Source organism: Squalius cephalus, assembly GCF_949319135.1.
Source record: "Squalius cephalus genome assembly, chromosome: 20".
In the NCBI taxonomy this organism is placed as follows: Eukaryota; Metazoa; Chordata; class Actinopteri; order Cypriniformes; family Leuciscidae; genus Squalius; species Squalius cephalus.
In genome coordinates, this window is record NC_137141.1 from 13,425,686 (window position 1) to 13,452,139 (window position 26,454).

General features: G+C 40.0%; 1 protein-coding gene across 8 annotated transcripts in view; it reads left to right on the forward strand.

Moving 5' to 3' along the window:
* Window positions 1–26,454, forward strand: part of ralgapa1 (Ral GTPase activating protein catalytic subunit alpha 1) — a 70,888-nt gene that overhangs the window by 19,151 nt on the left and 25,283 nt on the right. For 4 of the 8 annotated variants that reach the window (XM_079854212.1, XM_079854213.1, XM_079854219.1 and 1 more), the window contains exons 17-37: window positions 68–208; window positions 1,540–2,787; window positions 5,568–5,692; window positions 7,022–7,235; window positions 7,318–7,494; window positions 8,785–8,937; window positions 9,503–9,696; window positions 9,833–9,931; window positions 10,693–10,848; window positions 10,934–11,062; window positions 11,207–11,332; window positions 12,986–13,044; window positions 15,415–15,523; window positions 16,198–16,308; window positions 16,391–16,459; window positions 16,966–17,097; window positions 17,253–17,436; window positions 19,283–20,255; window positions 23,073–23,144; window positions 23,305–23,428; window positions 23,541–23,696. In XM_079854212.1, coding sequence (XP_079710338.1) covers window positions 68–208; window positions 1,540–2,787; window positions 5,568–5,692; window positions 7,022–7,235; window positions 7,318–7,494; window positions 8,785–8,937; window positions 9,503–9,696; window positions 9,833–9,931; window positions 10,693–10,848; window positions 10,934–11,062; window positions 11,207–11,332; window positions 12,986–13,044; window positions 15,415–15,523; window positions 16,198–16,308; window positions 16,391–16,459; window positions 16,966–17,097; window positions 17,253–17,436; window positions 19,283–20,255; window positions 23,073–23,144; window positions 23,305–23,428; window positions 23,541–23,696 — 4,751 coding nt within the window. The remainder of the gene's footprint in view (window positions 1–67; window positions 209–1,539; window positions 2,788–5,567; window positions 5,693–7,021; window positions 7,236–7,317; window positions 7,495–8,784; window positions 8,938–9,502; window positions 9,697–9,832; window positions 9,932–10,692; window positions 10,849–10,933; window positions 11,063–11,206; window positions 11,333–12,985; window positions 13,045–15,414; window positions 15,524–16,197; window positions 16,309–16,390; window positions 16,460–16,965; window positions 17,098–17,252; window positions 17,437–19,282; window positions 20,256–23,072; window positions 23,145–23,304; window positions 23,429–23,540; window positions 23,697–26,454) is intronic. The other 4 variants (XM_079854215.1, XM_079854216.1, XM_079854217.1 and 1 more) reach the window with 3 other exon arrangements.

The following is a 26,454-nucleotide window of genomic DNA, read 5'->3' on the forward strand; positions in this document are numbered from 1 at the left end:
CTCTCTCTGTGTTGTTGTCGTCATTCTTCTCTTTTTCTCTCTGGTTGTGTGTGTGTGTGGTCTGTAGCTCTGCGTAGTTGCTCTACGGGGGACAGTCTGCTGTCCTCAGCCTTTATCCGCAGTGCTAAAAGCGCACCTGTCCTGATCCACCCCGTACACCCTCTCCTGCCTGATTCTGTCCTCACTCCCCTAGCTGACGAGCTGTCAGGTAGAGCCCTCTACGCCCGTATCGGCACTCTCGCCTCTGACTGCGTCCCGGCCTATGGATGTGCATGTATACGTATGTGTGCACACTTCCTATAGTTAGCAGCACCATCCTGACACATTTATTATTGTATGTGTTTAGTGGTTTTCATTTATTAAACATGGATGTGTTTTTCATGTGTTTAATGTGGAAGATTGCCTCCTCGTTCACCATTGCTTTAAAGCCTCGTGCACTTATGCAGTTGCTTTCTGATAGGATGAATCTCAAGACAAATGTCAAGAAAGGATTTGGTCACATTTATTCCTAAAATAACAAGAATAAAAAGTAAATTATATTTAGCTTGAAGACAAGAACAAAGAAAATTAATCAATTTTTATCTTTTATTTATTTACTTTTCAAACTGGAAATGTAGGGAATTACAGAGGTGTAATTTTCAAGCTCAGAAAAATCATGGACATCAATATATTGATCAATATATATGTTTTTTGGCTATAAGTACACTTAGTCTCTATAAAAGTATAGGAAACACTTTATAATAAGATTACATTTGTTAACAGTAGTTAATTCAGTAGTTATCATGAACTAACAATGAAGTGTTATTTTTAAGCATTTATTAATCTAGTTTAATGTTAACTAATAAATATAACATGGTTCATTGTTAATTTGTCCATTCATAGTACATTAATGTAAATATATTAGTTACCATTTATTAAGTTAATTTTAACTTAAATATATATGTGTATATATATTCTTTAAATGATTTTGGGGTGAAATATGACCCGGACATATTTCTTTGTATGCACTTCACGCAACAGTCCTGCATGTGTGTTTATCTTTACATTTTTCCTTGTCTTTGTGAATCTACAGTATTATCTTTCTCGCATCACATTTCATTCAATATGATCCCTCTTCACACCCAGAACTTTTGAGAAAAATACCCTCTATAGGATTTACCCTTTGTCTGCATTTCTTCATCATCATGTTTATACGAATTAAGGAGAATGCCCAAATGTAATAATTCATTTGTGTTTTAAAAAGTGATTAGCTTTCTTTTTGCTTGTGATCTGATATGCTTAGTTTAACCTGTGAGATTCAGTTGTAAATTTTATCTTGATTTCATTTTGTTTTACATATGCATGTAGTTTTTTTTTTTTTGCATGTAAATTGTGGCCACAGTGGATCTGTTAATATGATAATACTTTCTAGGTCCTTTTATCACCTTTAGGTATCTAATATTTGAAGACTTGTTGCTTGACTTGTCATATTAATATAATATTACTGACCATATTTGCATCCTTAAACATGCTGATTTTTGCATATCTGTTCGTGTTCAGACCTGGAGGAACCTCCCATGGTCCAGCGCGGGCCGCGGATCCGCCACTGCTCTCAGAGCGAGGAGACCCCGTCGTCCGAGGTGTTTTCTGCCTCCGGTGAGCTGGAGCAGCCCCCTCTCCCCCGCAGCAGCAGCGCCTCTGACGTCATGGAGCCCTTCATCGCAGAACGGGTCAAAGGTGCACTTCCTGTCTCTGACAGTCCCTCTCACTCCTCCCACTTTACCACCACCACTTCTGAGTCCCCCCACAGTTCCCAGACCCCACACCAGCTTACTGACCCACACCAACCCCCCGACAGCCAGGCATCCCTGGAGGTGGGCGAAAGCATCTATGACCATCTCTGCCAGATGTCAGGGCAGCAGCCCCCCTTTATCCCCGATTGGTCCTGTCCGGCCGTGGCCTCGACCAATCAAACCGAGGGCGAAGGGGAGGAGGACGTCTTCAGCGCTTTTAGGGAGTTTTGTAGCAAGGAGGACGTGAAAGTAGAAACAGGTGCAAATAACAAGCAGGTGCAGTTTGAGGGAAGTGGGGATTGGGCGCTAGAATGGGATAAACAAATGGAGCAAAGTGAGAAGAGTTTTTATGAGTGCTTAGGGGAGTGCGACTGGGATTTGAGTGATTTGAGTTTGAGTACGCAGCCAACAGAGGGCAGCAAAGTCACGCAGCTACACCGACAGAACGCCACAGACAGGGTTAGTGAGAGCGAGCTTAGTCCGCAGCCTTCCCAGTTTGAACCGAGGCCCAAGCTGTCCCATCTTGACCCCAAAAAATGCCATAGCGGAGGGGTCCATGTCAGCTTCCGCCCATCCACAGAGTCCGTGCAGTTTCACAACCCTCTGGACCCCAAAGAGGCACACTGGAAGACCCGACTTCGCCGTCTCGGCCACTTCAGCAGCCACTCGGTTGGGGCGAGCGGGGCAGCAGCAAAGGGCGTGGGGGAGGGGGTCACCAGTTGCGATGCGGTTGAGCGCGATAGAGGCTCCATCAGCGGGGCTAGACGTGGCCGACTCGGCCGTCCGACTCTCCGCCCGCGGGGATCCCGCTCTAGATCTCAGGAGTCAGGTTGCAGCCCCTCACGGCAGCAGCAGGTTCTGTTGGGCGGTGTGTATAAGTCTATGTTCCACGCTCTCTCCAAACCCAAGGCCCAGGCGGTGTCGCCCCAGCGTCAAGGCAAAGCGCCCGCTTCTGAGGCTCACCTGAAGGACCTGTACACTCAAGTAATGGGCTATTTTGGAAGAAAAACATCAGGTGAGGACTTGATCGGCTCGATGTCAACATGGAAGACATGAAAAAAACGCCTGTGCATTTTCTCTTTTTTTCTATCTTTTCTTGTGACTGTTTGATTTTTGCTGAATGTGGATTGAATTGAAGCCTCTTTTTGTATTTTCTTTCAAAGTAGCTCAATTCCAAAAAAAAAAAAAAGACTCCCAAAAGACCAACGGCCCCCCACCTGTGGGACGGCTTCCCCTCCTCCTCAAGCTTCTGGGACCTAATCTCTGCTGCCCCTCTTCCCTGGATGCTGCATGCGACCTCATGCCTACCTCCCCGCCCTCTGTCAATCTCTCACACACGTACATACACACATACACATGCTCACTGATACATTCATAAAAACACCATGATCTTTAATATAACCTAATGTTATGTATTTTAATCTATATAGTTGTTAATGTCATTTTTAAAAGGAGTAGCGCACCCAAGAAATGAAAATTCTGTCATCTTTTATATCCTTATTTTGTTTTCTGAGTGTTCTTTTCCATTATGGGCTTCAAAAATGACAAAAAAGCACCTTATAATCTAGTTTTTCTTAGCCATTGATTATTCATCTTGGTTATTCTGGGGGATTTTGACAATAACAATGTTGGTACCCTGGCTGGTTTATGCCTGTCGTGCTTTCATATTCTTTATTCTGTTGGGTGGTTTATTTGCAGCAGTGACATAAATGATCAGGGTGATTATTTGCTATTATGATTTCCAAGGGCATTTTTACTTTTATGAGGGGAGATTTTTCTATATATCATTCTTACATGTGATCAATAACTTCAATTCTAATAATAACTCACTATAGAGCTGTTGTCAATCAAATATGAAGTGGTGGCATGAATACATTTACTCATGCACACGCATTTATAATACACACACGCACACAGACATGTTTTTTTGGGACATACTCGATCATTTCAGCTTGCACATCACAAAATAACATTTATATTATCATAGGCAATATATATTGCACACCCCTACTTATATGATGCTCTCTTTTTTTCATTTTTGAAGCTCAACAGTTTCTCATTATGGAAAAAAGCACTCTGAACTCTATGCAATACATCATCTTTTGAGTTATACAGAGTTTTGAACAACATAAGGATGTGTATATGATGACAGAATTTTAATTTAAGAGTGATCAAACCCTTTAACAGTATGCAGTTGTACTTGCCATAGTTGCAGTGTTTTGAATGGCCAGTAGAGGGCAGCACTATCCCTCTCAAAGTAGGCTGTTTTTCAAGCTAAAGTCTATAGCTTGTGTTACTGTGTGTTAAAAGCTTGCCGGCTTGTCTGTAGTGAAGTAGCAGGCATCACCTCTTAGAACGCCTCCTGTGTACAGTTCAGTTGCGCAAGCTGATCGTTGATCAGGGCCTTCATGACTTAAACACAGCTTGTAGTCTACACTAACAAGACTTCTAGGATTATCCAATGCCCAAAGTCACCACCCCACCATACCAAGTGAGCTGTCGTGTTCGTATGATTTGTTTTTAACCAGTGGCTCCCTAACCCTTTGCTTTGGGATGAAGGCTGCCTCGTCTTGTTGTGGGTGGCTCCTCTAACATACTCACTGCTGTCTCACTTTAACCTCGGTCACCATAAAGGCTCACTAACTCCTAGGTTTGGACTTTCAGGGTTTGCTCTGTCTCTCTCTCAGTCTGTCTGTCTCTGTTTGGGGATTGCATGAACTGTGAGTAACTGCATTGCTTCACTGGATGGAATCAGTTTTGTGGTTGGCTTCCATTTAAAGATTTTGTTTTCCATTTTTGTGCTCTGGTTTAGCGATTTATGAGTTAAATGTCAAAGGAGTTTGGTTGTGTTTAAAGGACAATAGTGTCGAGTTTCGTCCACTCTCTTTATCACCACAAATATTTTATGATCTTGTTGATTGATGCTTAATGCAGGTTCAAGCATCCTGTTACTGTGTTGGTGAAACAAGATACGTTTTTAGCATGATATGAAAAACATTCACTTCCATTCAAAAGCTTGAGGTCAGTAAGATTTGATCAAAAGTGACTGTAAAGCCATTTATAGTGTTAAAAAATGTCTATTTCATGTAAATGCTGTTCTTTTGAACTTTCTGTTCATCAGAGAATCCTGAAAAAACATCATGGTTTCCATAAAAATATAAAGCAGCACAACTGTTTTCAACATTGATAATAATAAGAAATGTTTTTTGAGCAGCAAATCATCATATTAGAATGATTTCTGAAGGATCATGTGACACTGAACACTGGAGTAATGATGCTGAAAATTCAGTTTTGCTATCACTGGAATAAATAACTTTTTGAAATGCATTATTAAAATACTGTTATTTTTAAATTGTAATAATTCACAATATTACAGTTTTACTGTATTTTTGATCAAATAAATGCATCAGTATTGGTGAGGAGAAGAGACTTCTTTAAATCTTACCAACTTCAAACTTTTGATATGCTTTTGTCCTAAAGTGATTTATAAGATACATTTTTATTTATTGAATGTGAACAGCTTGCTATTGTTAAAAAAAGTCAAATGTCAAAAATGAATGACACTGTTGTCCTTTAAGAAAATTGTGTTTATTTATTCACTGTCCCCAAACCTGTATGAACTAATTCATAATTATACTCAAGATATGTACTGTACCTGTAGACAGAGGCAGCACCACTACAAAGAGGAAGTCAGTCAGTCCATGCCACTCTACTAGGTCATCTGTGTTTGCACTCACACTTTTTGTGAGGTCTCTGTAAAATTACTGATGTGTCGTTTTGTGCCTGTTGTCTTAGTCAATAAAGATGAGCTGACGCCGAAGATGAGGCCCATGTCCAACGATGCTGGCAGCAGCAACCCTAATGACAGTGACCTCATGGACGAGTTCATCCAGGAGAGACTGAGGGCCAGAGGCACTTCTGTATGTCCATACACACATTCAGTATGCGTAGTGTCTAAAACTACATCGAGTTAAGTGGTAGTTGATGCACGTGCTTCAAGCTTGAACTGCTCAGATGGTAGGAAAATTACAAAATTAACGCATGTCTGAGGGCATGATTAATTATTTTGGTTGCATTATTTTCTATATAATAAATCATAGTAAATGATTGCATTTAATTGTCAGTCTTAATAGTTATTATATACAAATGAGTAGGGTTGGGTATCGTTTGATAAGGTAAAAATAAGGTTAAAAAAAATGCACATTTATTGATAATTAAGATAGCAGCGACTAAATTTGATATCTATCTTTTGTTGTTTAATTAACATTATTATAGAGATGGCAGCAGGAATTTTAGGCTGCTGTCACTTTAGAAGCTGCATGGATCCAGACCGGTATACTGTTATTCGTTTTCTTTGTCAACGGTTTATGTTCACTTAAGACATAACCGACTGTTTCCGAGAATATTTTGACATATTTTTGTGTGTATTTGTCCGTACAAGTGCAAAAACATGCAGAAGAGATCTCAGTTCAGTATCGCGCACTATTCAATATGAGAGGCTGCTTTCTGTGCACACGTTTTGGATCTGTGCGCAGCAAAGAAATCAGCGCACGGGTTTTCTTGTGCTTGAAAGGTTTAAAGTCATATTAAAATGGACACAGGAATCGATAAGAGCAGCTGAAAAAGTATCCGATTCCTGAACTTAAGTATCTGATTACTGAATTTGAATAGATTTTCGATTCCCAACCATGCAAAAGCAAATATGCCGTTTAAAATAGTTTGATACTACAACATGGCTAACCAAAAGTATCTCATGTCAGCTAAATACTGCATAAGTTTTTCATTCTGGTCTTGAAGTAATGTAGTTTTACACTGATATTCTGCTAATTATATGTACAAAAATGTAATATATTTATTATATAAATCTAACTTGTAAATTATTTAATATCATTTATTCGAATGCATGTCAGAGGGCATGCTTAATTATTTTGGTTGCATTATTTTCTTTATAATTAATCTCACTAAATGATTGCATCAAATTGACAGCTCTGATACTTATTATAAACAAATACAAATATGCTGTTTATAATAGTTTTTGGCACTACAAACATTATCGAAAGTCAGCTAAATGCTGCTTAATCTCAACTACTATTACATTCTGTTCTTGAAATTGTAGTTTAAAAGATTCTGCTAATTATTTATACTAGAATTTAAATATATGCTAAAAAAATTATAATTTAATAAACCATTTATTTTATTTATATACAATATTATTAATATATATTATGATTTTCTTATGTTCTTTTTAGGGCATGACGAGGCGTGGCAGTAGCCCGGGAAGTCTGGAGATCCCCAAAGATCTACCAGAGCTCCTGAACCGCCAGAATGCCACGCGCCCTGCAGACGACCCCGGTGTGCCCTCTGAGTGGACCTCCCCAGCCAGCGCCAGTGGAAGTGACCTCATAAGCTCCGACAGCCAATCAGATTCCTTCAATGCTTTTCAATATGACAGCAAGTTTGAAAGTAAGTGGATCAGAGTGGTTTAGCTTGAGCTGAAAGTGTGTTTTGAGAGAGGTTGGATATATATGGATGTATTTGTGTGCAGATTTCAGCTTCCCCCCTGAGACGTCCGCTATGGCCTCTGCGGATCAGGATAGTTTGGGTGGAGCAGGGCAGACCGCAGAGGAACAGGAGCTTTCCAGTCTCACAACAGTCCACATCGACTCCGAGACCAGCAGCCTCAGTCAGCATGGCCTGTCTGCTGACACGGTCACCATAACTGGTACACTCTCTCACACTCACGTGCAAAAGGGTGTCATGGGCTGGTAACTGAAAGGTTGTTGGTTTGAACTCCTGGCATCACTGTAAGCAACTATCTTATGTTGTAACAAAAGTCTTAATTATCATTTTAAGCAATACAGTCTAATTTGATTATTAAACTTCAAAAGGCTACAATTTAATTAAATAAATGTGATATTACTGCTATTTTGGTTACGCAATAAACTGTATCTGGGATTTAATTCAACGTAAACTCTTGGCTGTTCCGTCATAGGAAGGAAAGGCTCAGACATTTTATTAAACATTCAGCATATAGATTTTACTAGTTTTGCCACAATAATATTTTACTGTGTTTCTTTAAACACATTTTTATCTTAATATCCTAAAGCAAAATCCATTTGCGATTGACTAATTTGTATGTGTTTATATATTATCACATAAACCAATTTCAATGTAATGCAAAAAACATGTCCTGAGTATTTTCAACTGGAAGTTACTCTGTTTTGCAGTTTAATTTTTGCAGTCTAAGTAAAAGGATCTGAGACACATGGTTTATTTTGAGATGTACGAGTATGTTCTGTATAGACGCGGTATTCATTTTAGTTGTGCAGGACTTAAAAAAAGGTTTGCAAAAGTCTTTTTTCTTCTTCTTTTTTTAGAAAACTTTGCATATACCCTGGGAAAATGACATGTTTTGATTTCTTGGTCTGAATCCATATTTGATTCCTTTTCAAAATGGCATTATTTGACTCCAAACCAATCCAATCACTTGTTTGCAAGTTTTTGCTCTTTTGGTTTAAGTTTCAAATCTTAACATACACTGACCGACATGTCAGTCGTGGTTGCATTGCAAGTAAACAAAGAATGTGAGCTGCTCTCCAAACGCAATTTCAGTGAGGACGAGCAGCAATGCGAAATGCATTATACTGTAATAGACAAATAATTTATCATCAATTGTGGTTCCCTCGGGCAATTAACCCAGATTGCTTTCATTTTGATTGCATACCATACTTCACTTCGCATGAATAGCATCCAAGCCTTACTTTCAAGTGTGTTCTTTGGTTAACCCAAAACTAGCCTAACCAACAAACATTCCTCCTGATAAGTATTCTGAAAGTTTCTTTGGGAAAAAAGCATCTGCTACATGATTCATTGCTACAAAACCCAGTCAGAAACAAACTCTGATATCAGTCACACTCTTTCCATATGCTGTTTTACTTTTAGTGACGTATTGTAACACATTGCCCTGTCATGTTTATAGATCTGATACCTGATGCACTTGATATTTCTTCAGGTTCTGAGAGCGCATCTCCAATGCACTCTCTGGGAGGTTCCCGATCACAGACGCCGTCCCCCGCCACACTGACCTCTGAACATGTCCAGCATAAAGACCTGCAGTTGGATGAGAAAATGCACCACTCTGTGCTGCAGACCCCTGATGACCTCGGTAATGTACATAGATAAGAGATCTTCCCTTCATCAGACATACTTGGCTGAGGATGTGCAAGCTAGGACACTATCTGTTGCATATTTTGGTGCTTTTCCATTACCAGTACCAGCTCAACTCGCCTCGTCTCGGCTCGCTTTTCGCTCCATTTTCCATTGCAAATAGTACCTCCACAATAGTACCTGGTCGTCATAGCGACGCCGCAGGAAACTGCCGTGACGTAATCTTCTACGCTACACACACCCGCTACCCACACACACAGGACAATGGAGGAAATCGCGTCTGGCGCATGCAATGATGACGCAGTGAATAGTGACGATTCTCTCTAACCAATCAGCAGTCTGCCATGTTTTCACGTCACATTTTAGTATCGCCTCAGCTCGCTCAGAACCTCGCCGGAGGTGATACGAAAAAAAGTACCTGGAAGCAAGTACAGGCACAACTTTTATACAGTGGAAAACCAAACGAAGGCGAGTCGAGTCGCGGCGAGGCGAGCTGGTACTGTGTAGTGGAAAAGCGCCATTTGACATCTTTTTACTGACCCATGCTTGATTGCACTGTTAAGAAACCAGCGAGTTTCCGACCGAGGACTGTAGCGTGATGGCTGGCGGCACTCTGACCGGATGGCACGCTGACGTCGCCACTGTGATGTGGAGGAGAATGCTTGGCATTCTGGGAGATGTCAACACCATCAAGGACCCTGAGATCCACGCACAGGTCTTTGACTACCTCTGTGAACTCTGGCAGAACTTGGCCAAGGTGAACACACACACGAACAAACACACACTCGTGCGGAGTCCTTCAGAGTGCTCTAGGAGGATGATTTACTGTGCAGTTACTAATCAAATTCCAGATGAAAAACGTCCTTGTGTCTGTGTTTTTTCTGTCTCTGTAGATCAGAGACAATCTCGGGATCTCCCTTGACAACCAGTCGTCTCCACCCCCGCCAGATCTGATTCCACCCCTGCGGATTCTGACTCCCTGGCTTTTCAAAGTGAGTTTATCAATATTTTATCTTTTTAAGCAAATCTACTTGGCTTTTTTACTGGAAAGCAAAGATACCATTGACAATCACGCATATTTTTTATTATACTGTCTTGCTTGTAAAAACTTTGACCAAATTTTCTATCTATCTATCTATCTATCTATCTATCTATCTATCTATCTATCTATCTATCGTTCTATCGTTCTATCGTTCTATCGTTCGTTCTATCTATCGTTCTTTCGTTCTATCTATTGTATGTTCTATCATTGGTTCATCTGTCTCTGTCTGTCTGTCTGTCTATCTATCTGTCCGTCCGTCTGTCCGTCCTCTATCATTCTGTCATTCTATCATTCCATTGTTCTAAGTATCTATCATTCATTCTGTCTTTCTGTGTATTGTTCGTTTGTTTGTTCTATCAATTGTTCTGTCTATCTTTGTCTATTTATCTGTTTGTTGTTTGTTTGTTGGATCTATCGTTCTGTCTATTGTTTGTTTGTTCAATTTGTCTGTCGTTCGTTCAATCTTTCTGTTGTTCTATCGATTTGTTGTTCTATATATTGTTCCATCTTTTCAACCTATTTTTAGTTCTATTGTTCATTCTGTTTTTGTCTATTTAATTACTTTGCAACTTCACTCATGGAATTAATTAAATACATATGTTTATCTGTCGATCTGGTGCTTTATTGCTGTGTCACTCACAATGTTTCATAGAAGTAGTTCTCTGTGATCCAGGATCTGATCATAAAGGGATTTTTGTTGTCTGTGTGCAGGCCACTATGTTGGGCGAACGATATAAGCAGGGTAAACTCCACGCCTACAAGCTCATCTGTAAGATCATGAAGAGGAGACAGGATGTTTCACCCAACTCTGACTTCCTCACACACTTCTACAACATCATGCACTGCGGCCTGCTTCACCAAGACCAGGTGTGCTTGCGTGTACCTGGTGACCATGTAGGTTGACAACTTTGTACAAAACTTTTGCTTTGACCTCTTTCTCTTTGTCTCACAGGACATTGTGAACACCATCATTAAGCACTGCTCTCCACGCTTCTTCTCTATTGGACTTCCGGGAGCCACTATGCTTATCCTGGACTTCATCGTGGCAGCGAGCCGTGTAACCGCCTGCTCGTCCCTCAATGTGAGAAACCACCAAACTGCTTCCAGACATCACTACCCCTTACACATGGCGACATCTATTTAGATGTGCTCACATGTTTCACATTCACTGTCTTTAATTTAGTCTTTAATTTACTGTCTTTCTCTCTTCTCATCTTTTTCCTAGGCTCCACGGGTAGAGGCTCAGATCTTGTTGGGCTCCCTGGTGTGCCTCCCAAACCTGTATAATGAACTTCCTGCACTGCACCCTACAACGGCCGACATCATCATGACGAAATTCACAGATGTCAAGGTATTTTTTGTATAAATACAATACAAATGAAATTTACAAAAAAAAAAAATGCTTGGGTCGGTTCGCATGGATGCATTTGTGAGGTCAGCTATATTAAGAGATAAAAAGAGACAGCTCTTTGTCCTTTCTATCATTTTATAATATCAAAAGAAATGATATATTTGGAATGCTAATGATTAATCGACAGTTTAATAATAATTTAATCCATAAAACATATCAATGGTCGATTAAGCAAGGTGCGTAGTTTTAAGGTGCATGTGACTAGTTGTTCAGACAACACATCAACTAATCAGTCTGGGAAAAAGTACACAGTTTTGTGTATCTTTCCTACAAATAACTTACATTTCATGCTGCTACATTCGACCACCGACCATCAATCAGGACGTCCCTAATGTGCTCGTACTATCTATAGTCTGCGTTTAACCTCTGATACCCTTATGCAGATCCAAGTGGCTGAATGTATGCGACTCCAACGGTTGTTTAGAGTGCAGGGAAATCTGATGTAATTGTTCCTGCTGGCGCTAATGTGCTAATGGGCGATCAGCAATGCAGGCTGCATTGAGCCGAGCTCCACAGGGCTGTTGTTATTGTGTTGCCGTGTTGTTCCGGGTGACAGTAAGGAGCTAATACCATGCGGGGAAGCGTCCGACACTCGCATGCAGAAATTCACATGATGGCATCTGATAACCAGGAGCAGGCCATGAATGACAAGACTGTGGTTAACGTGATCTTTTTTCTGTGTGTGTGTGTGTGTGTGTGCGCGCGCTTGTGCACAGATGCTTCTTTTCCAGATGGTTGGATATGTCATGTTCCGAGTTGCCAGATTGCTGGTTTTATGTCAGATTTTGTGTTTGTTGTGAGCGGTTCTGATCATTATCTTTTTGTCTGTCTGCATTATCTCACTTTGTGCATCTGTCTCTGGTGGGAGTGTGTGGTGTTGTGTATGTTTCTGTGTGCAAATGTGCCCTGTGAAAGTCTGTGTGGCTAAGAAATGGGTGGCGTATAATCGGATTCTCCCTAGATGGAATGAAATGGATCCGTTGTAGGATATCAACAGGCCCTTGAACAGGATTTTTTTATCCTATATTTTCATTGACGCCCAGAATTGTTCATGAAATCTTTATTCAGAAATGTAGCAGTGGCACAAAAATGTTGAGCACAACTGTTTTCAACATTGATATTAATAAGAAATGTTTCTTGAGCAGCAAACCGTCATATTAGAATGATTTCTGAAGGATCATGTGACACTGTAGACCGTAATGTAATGATGCTGAAAATTCAGCTTTGCATCACATAAAGTACATTTTAAAATATATTAAAACAGAAAACGGTTATTTAAAACTAATTTTATTTCAAAATATTTGTGTTTTTATTGTTTTGATCAAATAAAAACAGCCTTGGTGAGACTTGTTTTAAACAACATGAAAAAATATTGTAATGTGGTATTGTATGGCTTATATTTAATTACATCATGCATTACTAGCAGCTTTTTAATTATTTTATTATTGTTTTATTATTTTAATTATCTTTACTCTTTTAAAAGTTTAACATTCACTTTAAACTTCAGAGGAAAAAAAATATAAATAAAATAAATCATAAAATGATGTATGATGTGACCCCTTTAATAGCAATTCTTTTGTTTTTGTGTTTCAGGAGCATATAATCAAGCACATCCTGACCTCTGCCAGAGATGAGCCTTCTGCACCAGCAAGGTACAAACCCTGAAGGCTAACACCTTGTCCTAGTTATAGCTGTGCCTTGGCCACCTTACCACCTTTACTCTAACGCAGACTGATGTGGTGCTCAAGTAAACGACGCAAGTTTGAATTTGGCTCGCAATGTTTCCTAATCCCATTTGCCCCTCCCTTTCCACATCATCTCCTCCTCTTAAAAAACCTGTTGTCTTAACTAGGTTCATTAAGTAATTTCCCTCTGCTTACTGAACGTGAAATGCTGCGTGAAGCAACTAAATTACAGTCGAACAGAACATAAATTAATATCCATATGGTGTACCAGGATTTTTGACCAATTAAATTTCAACTAGAGGACAAAAAAAAAAATGACTAAATGTGAACATGACTACTTCGTTAAACTAGCTTGTGTCTCAAAGCACATAACATTACAATATTAATGAACATAAACAACTTAAAGAGCTCTGACCTGTACCACCTGACTGCTGCAGATTCATTTCGGCGTTGATAGTGTTGACATAGAAACACATAAATTCGAATCTTAAACCGCTCCGAGTATAACGTCACAGGTTTCCATCTCCTCCAAACTACAGTAGTTATGTAGGCATGAACGCAGCATAAACTCGTTATTTTGGTTCAGGAGGAACTGTATAAGGTGGCTGTATGAAAATACATATGCTGACAGGCAGGTAGAACATCCTACCATTGCATTCGGTCATACATACATACATACATACATACATTTAGACCACTTAACTTAGTGATTGCTTTCAGGATGTGAAGCCCCATGCCAGACAGATTAATAAATCTATACATTACGGTCGGTGTTAAAGCAGTGTGGGGCTACGTGTCTGGTCATATCTAGACAGATTAGGAGCAGTGTCATTTAAAGTAATCCAGTACCCAGTAGGATTAGAGTGGATCCTGATGGGGCTCAAGTCATTAGAAGCCCCCATAACTCCCTGTGGAAAAAGTTTGGGTGTTCTTTCAGAGAAAAGCTGAGGAAAGCCTTAGATCATAGAAGCAGACAGGAGGCAGGATTAAATATCTATGGCCTAGCAGTTAGGGCACAAGCCCCAACACATTGAGCTGGGGACCTTATTCAGGCAGTGCAAATTTGAGTCATACTTGATCTTTTAAAAGAAGTTTCAGTATACTATACATATCTATCTATCTGTCTGTCTGTCTGTCTGTCTGTCTGTCTGTCTGTCTATCCATCTGTCTGTCTGTCTCTCTGTTTATCTGTCTATCTATCCATCTGTCTGTCTGTCTGTTTATCTCTCTATCTCTCTATCTATCTATCTGTCTGTCTGTTGTTCGTTCTGTCATTGGTTCATCTATCTGTCGGTCGGTCGGTCGGTCGGTCGGTACTGGCCACTTTAGTACACCTTGCTAGACCCCCTTTTGTCTTCAGAACTGCCTTAATTTGTCATGGCATAGATTGAACTAGATCCTGGAAACATTCCTCAGAGATTTTGGTCCATATCGACATGATAGCATCACGCAGTTGCTGCAGATTTGTCGGCTGCACATCCGTGATGTGAATCTCCCTTTCAGCACATCCCAAAGGTGCTCTATTGGATTGAGATCTGGTGACTGTGGAGGCAATTTGAGTTTAGTGAACTAATTGTCTTGTCCAAGAAACTAATTTAAGGTGATTTGAGCTTTGTGACATGGCGATTCATCCTGCTTTAAGTAGCCATTAAAAAATATTGGTACACTGTGGTCATAAAGGGATGGACATGGTCAGCAACAGTACTCCGGTAGGCTGTGGCATTTAAACACTGCTCATTTGGTACTAAGGGGCCCAAAGTGTGCCAAGAAAACTTCCCTGACACCACAACACCACCATCAGCAGCCTGTGAATCGTAGATACAAGTTAAGATGGATCCATGCTTTCATGTTGTTTACGCCAAATTCTGACCCTACCATCTGAATGTCGCAGCAGGCTCATCAAACCAGGCAAATTTTTTCCAATCTTCTGTTACTATGTATTTATTACTTTTATTTAGCAAGGACACATTAAATGAATCAAAAGTGACAGTAAAGACATTTATAATGTTACAAAAATGCAGGTACATATATGTACATACACCATATATGTAGCTAACTTTATATATAAATAACTTGTTTATTTATACATTTTTTCATTATTATTTTTTATCTTTTTAATGCTAACAAATGTTTTGGCATGTCAAGTCAATTTTCTACATGGCAGATGTAAACATTTCCATTTCCTGATCTAAAACACAAGTATTTTCAACACAATTGATTGTGCATTTTGTCTTATTTCATGTTTGTATGTTTTATTTTGAATGTGTTGGCAATTATTCATCCATTTATTTTACATAAGATCTAAAAGTTATCTCTGTTTTTTTGTGTGTTTTTCAGGTGTGTGGCACTCTGTAGTCTGGGTATTTGGCTCTGTGAAGAGCTGGTTCATGGCACTCAGCATCCGCAGATCAAAGAAGCACTTAACGTCATCTGTGTTACTCTCAAGGTAACGGATGCTTGGTTACACAAAATTTACATGTATTCTGCTGTTAAAGATTGATTATAAATGGAATAGAAGCATCTGTGTTGTAAAATAACCTTCACTGGCAATGTAAGTGAACACAGCAGAGAAATGATGGCATTGCCCTTGGCCTGAGTCTTCTGAAGCCGTTCCTGATGCCTGGGCTCAGTGCACTGGCACAAGTGTGTTCTGTTCATCCAGAAGAAGATTATTCCATACTCCCTGCACCCACCCCTACCAGCCTTCCTAAATCTGGACCGTCAACATGTTTGGCTTCTCTGCTTTTCACAGGCAGAAGGCTAATCCACTGAAGAATTTATGCTTCAGAGAGTTCGAGGAATTATTGCATTTCTGTCTGAAATGAAGTCTAGGGCCAACAGACACACACATACTCAAACTCTGGTCCAATCAGAAAAGCCTGTTTGTGATCAGGTCGATTTTATTGGCTTTTCTGAGAATCTGTTGTCAGTGGAGGGTTAGACATGAGTGTCTCTCTCCTTTGGGTGCGTTCCATGAAGCAGAATTAGGAAAAGACTCATCCCGTCTTAATCAGCTCAGATGAGGACCACAATGCAATTTTACTGTTTTGCTCCACACATGTCAGAGCACATTAAAGTTGCTGATTGCTTCTGTTTTAACCATTAATACCTTCCTTGCAGTTCTCAAATAAAACGGTTGCCCTCGTGGCCTCGGACATTTTGCACCTGCTCATAAACTACGTTGACGAACTGCAGAAATTCCCGCCTAACACTCCAAAGAAAATAGTGGAGGTAAAGTCAGTCACACTGCAAGCTAAGCCTGATTTTGATTTGTTACATAGAAAGTTACATTAATTTCCTGCTTTTTTTTTAGGTCCTTATTGCAACCATCACTTACCTTCTTCCCGTCACAGAGTCCTCCCCTCATGAGCTGGATAAGAGGGTATGTCTCATGACACAAGTGCTCCCCAAAACAATGAAAGGACACACTCATATAAATGTGAAATTAATGCTTTTTTTGTTTAGCCAACAGTTTGTGATGATTTTTATTAAAGAGGAAGTATACCTAAAAATGTAAATTCTGCTCACCTTCACATCTTTCAAAATCAGATTTTTTTCTTTTTTCTTTTATTGAACACACAAAAAGTGTTATTTTACAGAAAGTCCAGGTTGCTCTTTTCCAAATGAAGTCTTTTGAAGCACAACTGCTGTCATCATTGATTATAACAAATGTTTCTTGATCACCGAATCAGCATATTAGAATGATTTCTGAAGAATCATGTGAAGACTGGAGTAATGATGCTGAAAATGTTTTTCTTTTGCCTTGCCATCACAGGAATAAATTACATTTTAAAATATACTGAAATAGAAAGCATTTATTTTACATTTTACAGTATTACTGTTTTTATTGTATACGTGTATGTATGTATATTTATACTCTCTTTCCAGCTGGTTGTGTCTCTGCTGCTGTGTTTGCTGGACTGGGTGATGGCTCTACCTCCAAAAACTCTCCTCCAGCCGGTCCAAGGTGCCTCAGACAAGGAGAAGACCGACAAGTCCGTCCTAAGCTGCATCTATAAAGTACAAGACCATTGCTCACATCATCTATTAAACATCATTTTTATCTCTTAATATACATTGTTTTTATCTGTAAATTAAGACCATGTGAAACAACTAAAGAGCTGTGCATAATGCTTTATTTCTTTGTATTTGTAACTCCTTTGTCCATCTCACAGGTCCTCCATGGCTGTGTGTATGGGGCACAGAGCTTCAATAACCCCAATTACTTCCCCATTCACCTGTCAGACTTAAGCAGCCCAGACTTTGACCCCTTTCTACTACTAGAGAACCTGAAAGAGCCAGAGCCGCTTCATTCACCCGACTCTGAACGCTCCTCCAAACTGCAGCCCGTCACTGAAGGTGAACGCATGTCTTCTGCCTCTCGTTCTTGTTTTGACCTTCTTGGTCATCTTGTTCTTTGTGTTTATGCATCTGATATTTCAGTCAGGTTCTGCTTGCAGTCTTGTCTTTCTCCTTTTTCCCATTTCTTACACCTTGTCCTAACCAGGTGACATGACAAGTTAAGAGCAGAAAGTCATTCTGTCCTCACAAAAAGCAAAATCACACGGCAGGCAATCAAAACGATTAACAGTTTAATATGTAGCTACGAAAAGCACCATTTTGGACCAATGAGATCCATAGTTGGAGCTAACAAAATGATTTGTCTTTCTTTTCATTACATAGTTTTTTACTTGGATTAACGTAGAACTGAATTGATCATTTCTTTCTGTTGCTACAGGTTAAGACAAAAACATGTATTAACGTTGACGAATAGAGCTTGACACACCGTGTTAACCACCACTCACCCATGTTCCTCCTATCTTTATCATCTTCTCTAAAACAAGTACAACAGTAGTAGAACAAATCAGAAGCAGGAATGAGCTAGCTAAATGTCTTCACCGAATCGGTTTGCTCCCTCATACTAATTTCAGTGTGTGTCAGGGCGAGGATGGACTTGAGATTGACAGCAGGGGGCTGGTTTCCTGTGCTGCCAGTGCTGTGTCTCTCTCTATCAGACGAAAATAACTAATCATTACAACCCTGAGTGAGACATGTGTCCACCACTTTCCTACCTCCGTTCTCTTGAAATTACTCCTAGCACTGAATTCTTGCTGGATCGGAGGGCTCTCTGCAGCTGAGGTGGCCCGAACAGAAGACTGCTTCATCAGGATAAAATCCCTCCCCCCGAGAGCTCCAGTCTAAGAATGTTTTGGCTCATTAAGGCGATGGAAAGTGTCGCTGAATGTGATTGGTGTGGTGTGTTGATTGGGGGGAGTGGGCCTCTGGCACGTCTAGTGTACTGGTATTGGGCTGCTCTCTGCATGGTTTCTTTGTGAGTTCTGGCAGTGTGCGAAGAGGGAGTGTCTCCGTCGGGAGCTTCTTACCAGCATCGAGGCATCTGCACCTCTCACTAGGCGTCCTGCATTCTTCATCACACCCTAATGTCCCCGTATTCACACGAGCCGTCTGCACCTTCACTCATTCCGGCTCTGCAGGAGTTTAACACTGATAGATCTGAAAATCAGTAAATCCCTGATGAAACGAGTGCCTAAACTCTTTTCTTTTACTCGTTCTAACACCTTGTCATCATCACTGCGGTCTCTTCATATCTCTCACTCTTATACAGACTGATTTTTGATGAAATTCTACAGGATATATTTAGGAATGGATGAACAGATTTTTCGATTAGTGAGGTCAACTCGTTCATCTAAACTTTATGATTTATTCATTTATTATTATTTTTTAATGCCGCCGCTGTGGACATTAACATTCAGAAAAAGAACTTTGGCCACTGAAGCGTATCTTGTGCTGTTTTGCATTTATCTTATTAAAATGGACCATTTTATGTAAATGACCCTAAAGAAATACATCTGATTATGCCAGGTGACCAAAACCACCATAAATATACAAAGCTTCTGTAATACTGATTTGTCAACAAAATGTTAATCAAGATTATTTTGAAATTGTGTAGTTTCCAAATGGATTTAAACTGAGCTGAGAATACTTCACTCTTCATAGTAATCTTCGTTGATCTGAAAACATTATCAAATTAGCCAAAACAATTGTGTACATAAGTGAACATTCAAAGATTGGGGGATGTGTAAAACTTTATGAATAATGGGCACTCTAATTGTCTTTGAAAATCTATGGAAATTTCTGCTCACACTTCTTACAAATACATCTTTCTCTTTCTGTCTGTTTGTAGTGAGGAGCCGTATTCAGCAAGGCCTGATTTCAATTGCGGCACGCACGGTCATATCGCACCTGGTCAACCACCTGGGTCACTATCCAATGAGTGGTGGTCCGGCCACTTTGACCAGCCAGGTGTGTGAGAACCAGGATAACCCGTACAGCGAGAGCGCAGACCTGGCCCCCGAACTCTTTGACGCGCCCAACTTGCAGTTCTTTGTACTTAATGGCACCACCCTGCTGTCCTACCTACAAATCCGGGCAGAGGACGGGCTGCCCGGTGGCGGGATGTCAGCTGGCCTCACCACCACCAGTGCCTGCGTTCGGGTGATCGTGAGAGACATTTCCGGCAAACACTCCTGGGACTCGGCTGTACTATATGGTCCACCTAGTCAAACTTTGCGCCTCTACACATCCTCGAATCAAGCAGGGGGCGGTAGAGAGCGTGGCCGAGATGAGGACAGTCTAGAGAGAAGCAGTCAAGAAGAACCAGAGGATGAAGCTTTTCAGGAGAATGAGGAGGACCTGGATGAGCATGAGGAAGAGATGAAAGAAGACAGACAGGAGGAAGACCTTGAGGAAGAGGACGAGGAGGAAGAGGCAGGTCTGGAACTGATGGCCCCACAGGCCAAACGGCGGTGCAGAGAGGTGATCCCGAGCTGGGACTCCCTGCAGGATGGGGAGGACGCTCTGGATGAGATGCTGCAGTACCTGGGATACTCCAGCCCAGAGTGCCTGCAATATACTGGCGCACCACTCAACATTCCAGCCCCGCCACCCACCTGCGTGTCCGAGAAGCAGGAGAACGACGTCATCAACGGCATCCTGAAGCAGTGTGCCGAGGAGCGGGACTTCACGCTGCATCGTGGGAATGAGCTGAACATGAGGGCCGTAGTACAGCAAGAGCCAATCCCGCAGAGACCCCAGTCAGCCTTCTACTACTGCAAACTGTTCCTCAACATACTGGGCATGAACTCCTGGGAGAAGAGGTAAGACCATGAGATCTTGCAGTTTAAACGCCTGGAAATCACATGGGGTATCCACAGGTACAAATCCTACAAATGTTCTTGGGGTGGTGTACCCTAGTGTTTACCAACCTTTAGGGTACTGGAGGCACCCCAACAATACACATTTTAGATGTATTCCTTATCTGACCCTCCTATTTCACTACTTGGAGTCTTCTAATAAGCTGATTCTGGTGTGTTTGATTAGGAAGAGTTAAAAAATGTGTAGAATTGGGGTGCCTCCAGGAACAGGGGGAAACATTGGTGTGCCCTACTGGTTACAGGTTTTGAATGGTAGCTAAAAATGAGCTAGAAGGGATATAAATCTATAGGAGCGATCTTCAAAAAATGGCCACTTTCAAACACCAGAAATTTCTTAAGATAAATTCTAAGTAGTTTGTAAGAATGTTCCCAACTGCAATTCTTATGAAAAAATAAGATTTCATTGATCTCATTTTTTTTCTTTTTAAGAACACCTTATTTTTTCTTAAGAAGAATTTGGCAGGCAGTTAAATGATTTTTTCAGAAAACCCAAAAATCTACTCTGTGAAAAACACTGTTTTGACTTTCTTCATGAACTGAACCCCAAGTCATTACTTTCGTCATGTCCACCTAAAAATGAACAGAGAACTGTATTATTATTTGTCATTTGACCGTGTGAGTCTTCAATCAGTGGAATCAAGAATTATTCAAATAGATGGTACATTGATTTAAAAAAAAAAAAAAAAAAAGTTACCAAAAATAGTCCCATTTTTGGTTAACATTGAGTTTTTGGGTGATTTATTACAAATCACAGAAGCGAATTTCACCAACCACAATTCTGCTGATTCTGTTATGTTTCTATCGTAGCTTTGTTTAACTGCCATATCAGAAAGTTTAATCCTTTGGACTGCGATTAAGCGTTTAGCAACACGTCATCAAACCATCCTGCCATTTCCCCCCCAAGAGAATCACTACATTGTTTTGCTAGAGTTTGTTAGCACAATCTGGGTGACGTTTTTGAAGGCCGATAATGCATGTAAACATCCTGTTTGCTCGCACCTCTCCCTGATTGTGCAGAGCCGTGTTAATCTGCTTTAAACAGTCAACATCTTTTTGATTAGCTTATCCACCAATAGACGCTACAGTGTTCACTTACTACTCAATCTCAGTGTCTATCCCGCTCCATGATTCATAATGGCTCCCCACATTGCATTTCACTGTAAAGGTTCAATCTCATTCCATTTTGTGGTATTACAGAGAATGGTTAAATATTTCCAGATGACAAATAATTAGAAAATTGGGGTTATTTTTCACCTTGAATGTAATGGCATTAATTTTCATGATATACATGCTCTGGGTTATGAGATTAATGCAGGAAAATTGTTTTTTCACCATTCGCTCAGAGAGTTGTTGGGGGCTTTTATTCAACAGCTCCGGGTGCGGGGTGTGTGTGCACGTATGCAGCTTTTATGGGGGGATTAATTCTTGAGGGGTCTGTTATCTGCCGAGCAGCCGTGGTACTTTTCATTCTTGCCTGATACACTGGTGAAAATAAAAGGCTGCCTTTCGAATGTGGCTGAAGGGTTATTATGAGTTGGAGAGCTGGGAGAAAATACATAGGGGCTGTTTAATGAGGAATTGTCCTGCTGCCGCTCTCCAGGCATTCATGTATCATTTATCCGTGGTCAGAGACTAAGGCATTGCAATCCGCCGGCCCATTGTGTGTGTGAGCGCGCACCTAATGTCGGCCTTTTATGCCGTTCACGCGTTCGCCTCCTGAAATGGCTCACTTTCAATGGAGAAAATGAAGACCATTACATTGCAACAAGCTAATAAAGAGACCCCTGCTCAAAGAAAAAGAGAACAAAACAAAAAGTCCTTTTAGAGAGCATCGTGTGGCTTTTCCACATGACTCACGCGGCCACTTGGAGGGAGGGAATGATAAAGAGGGGGAGAGGGAGAAAGTAACTGAACTCTAGACTATAAAAGCTGCAGATGGAAAAAAACAGTTGCATTATCTTATAGATTTATTTATTTTTTTGCTTCTTTTAATAATATCATGCGTAGGTTTTTGTTTTATGTCATAAGATGTTTTTCCACATAGGATCTTCCTTTGTTTTTGTTTTCATTTGCGTTTCTGTTGCGGGGTCAGATTTTCCAGGAGTCTGTGAGAAAAACAAGGAAGACGGTAATTAAGCAGGCGGGCACTTAATGAAAGAGATTTAACGCATAGTCTAGACTAGAGCAGTGCTCCTCCAAAAGGGGGTCCGCGGACCATAGCTAGGGCATCAAAACAATCTATCTATCAAAAATCTATTGTCTCTGTCTATCTATCGTTCAGTCTATCTATCTGTCTGTCTGTCTCTCTGCCTATTGTTATATCTTTAATTTTATCTCTCTTTCTGTCTATCATTCTGTCTATTGTTGTATATACGGTATTTACCTATCTGCCTCTCTGTCTGTCGTACTATTTATCATTCAGTCTATCATTTTATATATGTCTTTGATCTGTTTGTCTGTCTGTCTGTCTGTCTGCCTACTGTTATATCTTTTATTTTATCTCTCTTTCTGTCTATCATTTAATATATTTACCTATCTGCCTCTGTGTATCTATCGTTCTATATATCATTTCATCTGTCCGTGTCTATCATTCTATCAGTCTGTCTGTCTCTTTATCTTTTGTTACCTTCTTTGCCTACCTTCTTTCTTTTTCAATATATAGATGTCGTTGAACACTAATTAACCTGAATTGATAAAAATTTGTAATTTGGTAGCATATTTCTCTCCATTACCTCTTATGTTAAAATGTCCTGTCTCTAGGAACAGTTTCCACCTGCTGAAGAAGAACGAAAAACTACTGAGAGAGCTGAAAAATCTGGATTCAAGGCAGTGGTATGTTATGCCTCTTTTTGTTCAGTGTTGTTTCTTTAAAGTCATTAGGAATGTTGTTGTAAGGAAACCAGTTATCGTCTATAGTCTGAGAGACAACCTCATGAAAGAGTACTCCTGTTTGGCTCCTAAATTTACTTTCTTCTCCATTTACTCTCTGCAGTCGTGAAACACACAAGATTGCTGTGTTTTATGTGGCAGAGGGGCAAGAAGACAAGCACTCAATTCTGTCCAACACAGCTGGGAGTCAGGCGTATGAAGACTTTGTGTCAGGCCTGGGCTGGGAGGTAAAATCAGGATAATTAATTGCTGGGAGGCAATTCTATATTTTAAGTATTACTTGCAGTGTTTTATAGGATATTTATACATTGGCCCCAACAAACTCTTTCCGCTGTTCAGGTGAACCTAACGAGTCATTGTGGTTTCATGGGCGGCCTGCAGCGGAACAAGAGCACGGGTTTGACCATGCCCTACTTTGCCACCTCCACAGTTGAGGTGATGTTCCATGTGTCCACACGCATGCCTCCGGACTCCGACGACTCGCTCACTAAAAAGGTGAACTTATAAAAGATGCCATTTTTAAGTAAATTTGTGATGTTTTTTTTTAAATATATTTCCACAGAGATTTTATTTTTTTATTTCCATTTTAGTCATTTTAGTACTTCAGCTTATTTTATTTCTGTTATTTACCAATGCAACATTTCTAATTTTTGTTTATTATTTTTTTAAGTTTAAGTTTTTCATCTAGTATTTAAATTTTATTTTTATTTTCTGCTTTCAATTAACAAACCATATTTAATAGTTTTATTTAAAGGCACACTATGCAAGATTTGTTCCTTAATATAACAACTTCGAAATCATTTCGATGGTGAACAAACTCATAGTAGGGCGAATCATCCCGATAGCAAACCAGGGGGGGGACGCCGCTGGCAAAACCAGTAATGCAAGTTTGAGAGGTGGCGCCCCGACAAATCACGACTTGCTTTACAGCACGACGTCACATACATCAACAACATATGAAGTAGCCTCTATGGAAGACGCTAGCACGCATTTCAGACGTGAATCATGGCAGAGTTGACGAAGAAAACGAAGAAAGCGCGGTCGGAAGAGTGGAGAGATGGCTCTGCGTGAGTGGTATTTACAACAGTAACGTTAAATACAAGTACTCCACAACGACTCTAGGGGTCGCTTTTTGAGAAAAACAGAAACTGCATAGTGTGCCTTTAACAATAACAACACTGATTTCCACCGCATCTCTGATCCTTAGAATAAAAAATTAAAAAAAGTTTGTGCTCCTGTACCTTTAGGACTTTATTGTAAATAACCTCTGCATTCTGTATAACTTTAACTTCTGCGAAACACAAAACACATATTTTGAAGAACACTTCAATCCATACAGTGAAAGTCAATCGGGTACAAAACAACATCTAAATGTTTTTGCAGCTTCACCAACTGGGACTGGGATCTACATAGTACACTATTCTCAAAAGAACCTGCTTTCCATCACTCAAAAACTGTTGATTCTCTAAAGAGTTCAACTTTCCCCCTGCCTGCTCACCTGTGCAAGGCCTTTTAGATTGTGGTCTGTGATTTCTTTTCTTTCATAGCTCTTCTGTCTTGAGTTCTCTCCAGCAGTGCAGCTCTTCTCCTCCTGTGCTTTGGGTGAAGTGGGATACAGAACCTCACTGACCTGTGCGTTCACACCTCATCATTAAACCTAACCCAGGCTAATCTGAGGGGTGGGATACTTATACCTGCCGAGAGCAGCACTTTTGTGATTCTTGGTTCCCCATAGAGAGAAAAGGTCCTCTCTGCTATCAGAACAGAGAAAAAGAGAGAGTAATGACTCCTAACAGCAGTACTTTATTCTCTCGTTCTGCCTCACCCACTGGCTTTTATCTCTGTCTCTCTTTTATTTAAAGAGGTTTGTCACACCCTTTCTTTTTCTCACTATTCCTCACAGTCGATGTGACCTCACGGAGAAACATGGATACATTTTTCTTTTTCTACAATGCTGTTTTTTCAACTATGACCTCTTTTTTTGGCCTGCAGGTTTTTATAAATTCGCTCTAAAAATGCTCTTAAAACACACTTTTTACATTCTGACTAGTTTATTTTTTGTCAACTAATAAAATCCAACAGTGTATATACATCACAAATGGTTAATTATATGTATATAATAGCATTCTATGGTGGAAAAGATGACTCCAAAAACAGTAAAAAAAAAAACCTCTTTTTCCTTGCTAAGGCTATTTTCATAACATTTTAGGTATCCCAAATATAATAATTTAATATTTTCTTTCATAAATTGACAAAATTACAACTTTATTGTAAATTGTGTAATTAAAATATTTTGTTCAAGGTATAATTACATTTTTACTTCACATCAAGTCTTATATTTAACATATTTTATATTTCATTTAATCTCAAGTACGCTAGCTTTTGAAAAACGAACAGTTAATGTCTGTCTATGTCTGTAAATTTGATCAAAATGTGCCTTTTTTTTCTCATAATAAAGTTTTAAATGTGTTATGATTATTTCTTAAAGATTATCATAGGTTAAAAAATAATAAGAATTAAATATTTTCATATTTTAAGATTGAAATTCTGGGTCTAGGACAAAGGTAAGCAATACAATCTAGTAGCAAAAACAAAGCAGTTAAGGCATGGTAAAAAGTTACCTAGTGTGTTCTAATGTGACCTTCATATAACAAAAAGAACAATGTTGAAAGCTGTTAGTTTTAATAAAAACCAACCCATGGGGCATTAAAGTGTCCGTAGTTGAAGAAACACCCGCAAATGTCTGTCTGCATGGGTATTTTTTTCTGTTCACATGGGCAGCACAAATCTAATAATCTGCAGCATTATCCTTAATGAGCTTGGCTGGAAGGCTGTGATATGGGGTTGTTTGTGGAGCGGCCAGCCCCATGCCGAATGACCAATCGCTTGTCATTAGATCTGTCCCTTCACTTCCTCACTCATACGTCTTCTGGGGCAGAGACGAGGCGATAAGGTGCTAATGCGCCCTAAAGACTTATTAATGAACGCTGATAGAAATGTGATATTGCGGCGAGCGACACAGTGGAGAGGGTGGGAGGGCTACAGTGCACCATAAGAGAGACGTTTCATGGGGCGTTATTTAGGATGGGAAAGGGGGGCTCTAATTAGATTACCACATTTAATCTAAATGGTCTCGCCTACAGCTTATTGTGTCTTCTCTGTTTTTATGAGCTGAGCAGGTATGCTGAAAGGGGGGGTTGTGGGATATTGTGGGGAAGATGCTGGTCTGTAATTGGCTTTAAGCAGATGGATG